The 8,288-nt window shown below is 39.5% G+C and overlaps 1 protein-coding gene across 1 annotated transcript in view; it reads right to left on the reverse strand.

Annotated features, from left to right (window-relative positions):
* Positions 1 to 2,769, reverse strand: part of LOC308366746 (MICOS complex subunit Mic27-like) — a 10,426-nt gene extending 7,657 nt beyond the window's left edge. Inside the window, exons 1-2 of the mRNA XM_080840489.1 lie at positions 2,737 to 2,769; positions 1,512 to 1,619 (exon numbers count right to left, since the gene is read on the reverse strand). Coding sequence (XP_080696615.1) covers positions 1,512 to 1,619; positions 2,737 to 2,748 — 120 coding nt within the window. The 5' untranslated portion in view covers positions 2,749 to 2,769. The remainder of the gene's footprint in view (positions 1 to 1,511; positions 1,620 to 2,736) is intronic.
* Between the last annotated feature and the right edge of the window lie 5,519 nt (positions 2,770 to 8,288).

Here is an 8,288-nt window from a genome sequence, read left to right on the forward strand (position 1 = left end):
AAGAAAGAGAGAAAGAGAGAGAGAGAAAGAAAGAAAGAAAGAGAGAGAGAGAATTTTGAGTCAGGAGATGGTGGTATGCACACTGCAAGGTCTGTGCATACCACATTATCAAGCACTTGAAATTACACACAGCGTCCCTTCATTCTGTTAACTGATGTTGACATGTTACACAGAGTATTGGATTTAGTGCTCTGAAAAAACAACCGATTATCAGAGATTCTGATAATGCAGAGATAATGCACTGTTGTCATGGCGGACTCTCTGCAGAGCAGAAATAAGAGAGGTGGTGCTGGGGTTAGCAGACGACTGTGAAGCACTGCAGATAAGCAGCTTGCTATCGGTATTGACTGAGGCGGTAAATCGCTAGTGAGGTCTGCAGCAAGGGTTCGACAGTTCAGCCTAAGGACAGCGGATGAGGTTTCATATTCAGCACAGATATGACTGTAACAATATAGTTTACAAACTAGTAGATTCCAATAGCAGATTGTTATCTGCCAGCTTTATATCACAATTAGTGTGTGACAATACAAAATAAATAACAGCTGCCACAGGCAGCATTTTCCAGAAGCAAACAGAAGAAAGCACTAGTGCTAACATTATGATTTTGTGAATTTTAACAGAATACTATTTTCCAAGCTAAACCATTATGAATTTTAAGCCCACTAGTTAGCCTAGAGGCTTAAAATTCATAATGGTTTAGCTTCAAAGAAAAGAAAGAAAGAAAGATAGTAGTCAAAGTCAAAGAAAGATAGTAGTTTTTCACAGGAAAATTAGTCTAGGCCCTAGACTAATTTTCCTGTGAAAAACTACTATCTTTCTTTGAGGCAATGTTGTCCTTTTGACTCTGGACATTTTATGCACAGGTCTCTGCTCTCACTGAGAAGGCATCCGGTCATGCGGTGCATGAATCTTTGTTCAAGCGTGTCTCAGTGGGGTAGCATGCATGGACAATGACAGTAAAAAGGTTGCTGACAGCCCATCAGAGTGAATATAATGCAAACATGATGTGTCCATTCACACAAAAGATATAAATTATACATGCAAACTATTCTTTGGTGCGAAACAATAGGAAGCTGAAAAGCATACTAGTTGCCTTTAAAGCCAATTTCCTATCTGTTTGGCCTCTTCATGCAACCTATGAACTCTGAAGACCGCCTCATTGAGCATGGTTGAGTTCAATATTTCACATTGCTAATTTTCAACTAAAAACATCAATAAGATTCTGGACTATATTTTAAATTACACTGATCTACAGAAAATTAAGCAATACTCCAACAACTTTTAAGGCCTGACGACTTGTAAATGAATAGACAGCTAATTTGTTATAAACAATCAATAAGATGTATAAGCATAACAGTTACTTAATTTAATCATGGAAGTTCAGATGTCTGGTGGCTTGTAGGTCTAGGCTTAAAAAGAAAAAAGTAATTTTCTTGCATTTTGCGACCTCTACGGATAATAAGTTAATTTTAAAGGTAGGACTAGCTACAGAGCTAATTGGCTAGTGTTACCTGTTGTGGGGTCAGTAATCCCTCCACGTGTGCTCCCCCCATGGCATGCACCCGGATAGACGCAATCCCAAAGACAGCTGTTGCAGGGACTACCAGAAACTTCACCACCTAAAATTTGGCAAACACAAGCGGAGTATATTATATCGAGACACATTATAAGGACTTCGGTATATCATTACTAGGCACATTTTGCTACACTTTGGCTGATTACGGTGTTCATCCGAAATGGCTAACGTTTGGTCGTAAATCCTTGTGCCAATTGACAATGCATCTTTTGGTCTCTTAGCTGAGTCTTGTTTACTGTATTGCCAAGTTTAAAGTAAATGTATAACGTTAGTTAACTCTGTATCAAAGTTACCCATTGTAATTTGGTTGACTAATTGTGTGTGTTAAATAACGTGAACCATATCAAATTAGCTAGGCTATCAACAGAGGAATGTACAATGCTTCAGATAACTGCATATTGGAGACGAGGCAGGTGCTACGGATGTGCTGGGGTTTATTTCAACTGGATGAGAGACCACAACAACGTAGTTTCACGTGGTTTACTTATTCCAACCAGCTGTGACGAAGCTCTGATTTGGCAAAATGGGGAAAGCAAAACAAAACTCTGCAAATGTGTGCATGTTTATTAAAATATTTGCATATCGTAGACAATTATACCAGTGTATGTTTACATGTAAGTTAATTACATGATTTAAACACTGGAAGTTGAAATGAACTCCAGTAGATTCGTGTGGAGCTGGATTCGTAACACCTGTTTGTCACCTTGCTTTGCTTGTTAAGTTAGCTTGCGAGCTAGCAAAGTGACAAGGGTAAATTAGTAACGTTTGCTAGCGAGCTCAGTTATAGCTTAGCTAGTCTTACACACCCTCAAGACGATACGTTTCCACAACACTTCTGCATCTAACTGGACTAATTTGGTCAGTTTAGTAGTGGAAAAGAAACAACCTTAGTTTGCAAGCCAGTTACCATGCTGTCTTGTTAACATTATTGTCCTAAGCCAGAACAGTAATTTTTTAGCCAATGAGCTAACAGTTTCACTGTCCTGTTGTCTTCAGAGATTAACATTTCGCCATAAGACCATTACATCTTAATGTGAAACAACTTTAACATAGCAAAACAACAAAACTGTATGTGACGTTATGACACGTTAAGATGCCAGAATAATAGGTCATAAGATAAACTATAGTTAGTGCATCTCCTAAACAAGAGCTACTCTCACCTTAGGTGACATCCTTAGTCAAAGACAATAATAGTACGGCAACTGGGAGGGGACACTTCACGATGAAATGATGAATATGAATGAAGGGGCCAGAACGTGTTACCAGTAACACACTCTTCGTCCTGATCTTTTACTTTCACAACTACTTTGTCCCTGCTTTTAAATATTATGAGCAATAATGGCATGTCAACATACCTTCATATAACTTGGTTTCGCAGGAAAAACACGTATTTGATGTCTCTTATTTTTTTTGTAGTTTTTGTAGCTTTCTGTATTCCTTGTCCTGCATTCCAAGTTTTGTATTCATGTCAGTTGGGACCTACACGTCTAATTCCATGGGGATTGCTTTATACAGCGTCTTTGGGTACTTAGAAAAGCGCTATATAAGTCATAGGTATTATTACAGCCATCGATCGTCAAATTTCAATGCAAAGTCCTGGCAATAGGCATAGCAAACATTGCAATACTTGACAAAGACTTTATCACTTGAAAGTTGAATTACTGGGGAAATACTGGTGACAGGTTAGAGACAACTAAATAGCTCAGTTGGCTACTCATATCAGTGCACTAGCCACATTTATCAGTGATTTAAGGTAGTGACCGTAGAGATGGAGAAGAGGAGACAAGCAGTAGCCTAATTTATCAATTGTATAGTGAATAACATCATAGAAACTACATAAAATGGTTATAAGTCTTTATGATCCATGATTTGGGGGAGACAGATAGTCCAGATAAGTAAATAGAAAGTAATTTTTTTTATGAAAATATTTCTCTGCAATCTTTGTCTCCGGACCCTTGCAAGATGTTTAAATGGTAGATATTTTTTTTTTGTATCTATTTACCTAATCTACTTGATAAATGTGAAATTTAATTCAGAAAATAGGAAATAAATGCAAAAGAAATAACTGTTTTGGTGTTTGCATCAATAATGTGAGCTTTGATGGTTAAATATGCTTACTGTGTTGTATTGTAATTCATGACATAGAACAGGTCACATATAGTGACAACATAATGCAGTGAAGCTCATCTATGGATGTGGGCTCACTGCTGTTACATCACATATACTCACATAGCATGCGAGTTCCTGGTCTAATGAAAACTGATTTAAAAATCCCCTTCTAACGGCATTTTAAGAAAGCAAGAAAACTCAACTTCTGTCGAGAACATATCAACATAACATGCATTTTGTGGTTTGCCACCAAACAAATGACTTGAGACTGATATGGTATATGGTGAGCTGATGGCACTACCCTCTGTACTGCCACCCAGTCTTTTTTGACTCATTTGATGGGAGGCCATCTGGAAAGAACTGTGACATTAAGAAAGGCTTCTCTGTTGACAGTGAATCATAAGTGCAAGATGTTGGGGGGAAAACCCCAATGCTTTTGTGACGCCTGTCTGATGTATCCCCCACACAGATCAGAAGACAAACAGTAGCTAAATAGGTCATTTGTCTATAGTGAGGAAAAACAACCGTTTTCACTAATGGCCAGAGCATTTATGCCAAACCAAGGAAGACAGTTTGCATTTGATTGAATTATGATACAAATGTGATGTGTGAATGGAACATTGCAGTTTTCTGACATGGTTTGCTGAACTAGTGAAACTAGTTACTCAGTTAATATCATAAGCTTGGCTTTGGACTTTATAATGTTTGTCTGCCTTCTTCATTTACTGTCATTCACACAGCTGCTATGCGGAGGAGTTTGGTTTCCTTTTCAAGAGCAGACAGTTATCTGAGACTGATTTGGCCAAATTATTTCAAATCAGTGGTTTGCACAAGCATATGAAAGCTGCTCCTACATTCAGCATAGACAAACAACAGTAGGCTCTTTAACAGAAACACGAATATAAATTTCTCCCATTGACTTACATTGGGCCAATATGACATCATAATAGGGTCTTTAAACTGGCTTGCACCTGTGCTTCACTGACACCTGCGCCAACGTTCCAAAGCTCCTCTTCTTCTTCATGATAACTATGGCATTTACAAGAGCTTACCAAAGCCAGAGGGTCCTTTCCTTCCTAAACATGAGTATTGAGCACCACCCAGTGGTCACTAACTTAAACACAAAAGAGAGGCATAGCCCTCAACCTTCATTAACAATAGCAGATTAATGTGAAGCAAATCATCTTTAGCTAAAAGCGGCCAACCAAAAATACCCCCAAATGTGAAGATATTTGATACCATAAGCAAACTGGAATAGGATAGCAAAATGTTCGTATGTGTATCCATTTTGTTTTTGACCAGTAGATGGCATATTAGGACCTCATCCATGCAGTTCAGCAATGGTGACTGCAGCCTGGGATTCAGCAAATTACTGATCCAAATATATTTTTACATTTATAGACATTTAGGTAAATATTGATTTGATATATTGTGTGTGTGTGTTTGTGTGTGTGTGTGTGTGTGTGTGTGTGTGTGTGTGGCAGTGTATAGATGCTCCATGAACATGTGAAAAGTAGACAGAGAAGAGAGAGAGAGAGCAGAGAGGAGAGCAGAGAGGAGAGAACAGTGGATAGGCAGAGCCATTCTAAAACAATATCATCCGATCATAGTGCAGAGAAATTTCATTTATTGAAGTCTTACAACTGAGGTTTACAATCAGTATTTATTATATAGATATATAATATTTGTTTACTGTATATGAAACCAAAAAAGGCTACGAAGAATAAATGTCACTTTCTTTTTTCTGTATTTTTTTCTGTATATCTTCTCTTCAGTTAATGTACAGTATAACAGTTAGCTATAGTAATATCCTTGAAAAAGAGCAATATGTTCCTTTTTTTAATGTCGCAGTGCAACTTACATCTTACACATCTGTGCAGTGTACCGAGAGGTCACGACCTCTGAAAAACACACAGTGGAATCCCATTCGGAAAGTTGGAGAGAAACAAGAGCATGGCGGCCTGTGTACTAAACGCAATGTTATATAACCCACATCATTTCTAGCGCCAGATCAGAAGCTCAGAGTAACTCGGTTTAAAATTAAAACAGACAGAGCAGTAAACTACGGTACTGATGAGGAAGAGGTGTGCAGACCGAGGCAGCAGTGATAAGATCGTATATCCAGAAATACATTTTGTTGCAGAGTAACCTGAAGCCTGAGGAGAACTCGAACAGGTCATTAAAGACAAGTGGTGCGGTAACACAACGACACATAGAGATGTGCTTTCTTTGAAAAAATAAAAAATGAGAACGCCCAAAAAACTAATAAATCAGTCGGTCAACTTTTCTTCGTCGCTGAAGAGTGTGTAGGCTACTGTACGCTTTACGATCATCATCATCTCTCTCCGTCGCTGAAGAGTGTGTAGGCTACTGTACGCTTTACGATCATCTTCATCTCTCTCTCTGCTGCCCATGGCAATGGATTAGTTAAACCCAGAAAAATACAAAATAAATAACACAGCAAAGGTTTCATGCCTACTTGGCAATATTCACACGGGAGGATGCCACCCTTTTCCAGTTGGCATTAGCTGCGTGGCACCTTCTTACGCCTCTGTCTGTGTTCACTCTCACAAAACAAGCAGTCTCACACAATGGCCAGTGTCAAAGAAACCAGAACGTCCTTCTGATGTCCACTGCAGAAAAGTGGAATTTTACTGTGATGTTCCCCTGGATCAGTGCAAACCCTATTAATACCAAACGTATCATGCTTACAGTAATGGCTGGACCTCTGAATGTCTAATGAACTAGACTCACATCATTTCAATACTCACACCCCTAGAAAGATCAGACATTATGGTTCATTACAAAAACACAACCTTGGCCTTTCCCTTCTGATGTAAAAGTGTACGACTCAACAGAACCCCCTTCATCTACAGTTATGTGCTACATTTGCTTCATGGTATTTGCATCCAATAGGCTTTTCTTCTTGGCAACAACTTTAGAATCGGTCTAATTTACAGTCATCTGCACTTATCTATTTTGATTAATTTGGGCACTCTGCATAACACTGGTATATAGTAGATCATGTTCATAGTCTGTATACTTACATATGTTACATAAATAAAATTTGATGCATTCTTTATATATTTTTCTCTTCTGATAGACTGTACACGACTCTTACATTGAATCTCTGGTAAATAAGCTAGTATAGGTATCTTTCGATTGTTTAGCAGTCAGAGTTTTGGCCGTGTCAAGACAGACCCTGTGACAGAGTGACAGTTATATAGAAAGTGCATTCTTCAAGTGCATCCTGTCCTGTCCTCGATAGCAAGATGCAGCAAGACATGTGTCGCTCTTTCCCTTACCGCATGTACCAGATAACATGCTACTATGTAATCCAACACTGACTACACACACACACACACACTGGAACAATCTCTGAGCTTCTGCTGATGAAAACACAAATACCGATAAGTGTGTCAGTCTCCAACGACATGATGGTGTTGAGGACTCGGTTTCAGACAGAAGAAACAAACCTAGGTGGTGGAGAGAAAGGTTGGGAGCGCCCGAGAGCGTTTCCTGTCTCGACCCGCAGTCCATGACCGAAGTTCGTCTGCACTTTAAAGCAACAGGTAACCTCTCAAGCCCCCAAAAAAGCTGTACTATTTTTCAAGTTCTCTGTTTTTTCTTTTTACTTCTCTTTTCTTCTAAGTATTTGTTTTCACATTTTTCTACTTTTCTATAAACAAACTAAAACAACAAACGAACGAAATAATCTCTCTCTGATTCTGCACACATACACAGAATCGCAAAAAAAGATTGCATTCACAAGAATACGTCACAGTTTTTTTTGTGTCTGTGGACTTTTTTGACAGTGGCTACTTCTACAGTAAGCAATCGTTAAGGTCTTTCTCTCGTCTCCTTGCTGACTGATGCGCAGGGGCGGTTGCCTGCGTCCACGGGCTTCCAGTGAGAAGTTTGGAAGGGTTCACACCCGGACTCATTTTGGATTCAGCAGAGGAGTCCTTGGGGGAGTGTTCACTGTCAGAGGAGCAGGCAAGGAAGGAGAGTATACTGGAGGGAGGGAGAGCTGGGAATCCAGCTCCGTACAAAAGTACAGTGTTGTGGCAGAAATGCTTTACTTCTGTATTGCTACTATATCCAACCCCCTACCCCCACCCCACCCCATCTGAAAAAAAATTAAATAAAACAGATGAAAACATAAATTAGTTAGCCTCAACCTACCACATGCCAAACGACCCTAAAGAAATCAAAAGAAAAATACATTTTCATTATGGTCAAGGTCGCAACTGAGCTAGATTTATACTGAGTTTGACAAACTAATAAAAAGAGTGGAAGAATACTACTTTCTCTTCAGGCATGCATCAGGCACCCTTTGGGGGCTTTACGGTCTGTGGCGGCCCACAGTCTGCACACTGGAGCTGCTGGGACTCAGTACTGTATGTACACTTCTTACAGTGGTTGGTTGGTCGGTCACGCTGGGGGTGGAGCAACAGAAAGTAAAGAAAAAGTAGAGACAAAGAAGAGTCTAAGGGAAAGTGAAAAAAAAAACTTTTAAAGGTGAAGCTATGGCTGAAGGGTGGAGGGTAGGGGGGGGGGGGGCAGGGGGTTAGCCCCTCCCCCGTCTCCATGGTTACCCATA

Source organism: Sprattus sprattus (genome assembly GCF_963457725.1).
Source record: "Sprattus sprattus genome assembly, chromosome: 6".
In the NCBI taxonomy this organism is placed as follows: Eukaryota; Metazoa; Chordata; class Actinopteri; order Clupeiformes; family Clupeidae; genus Sprattus; species Sprattus sprattus.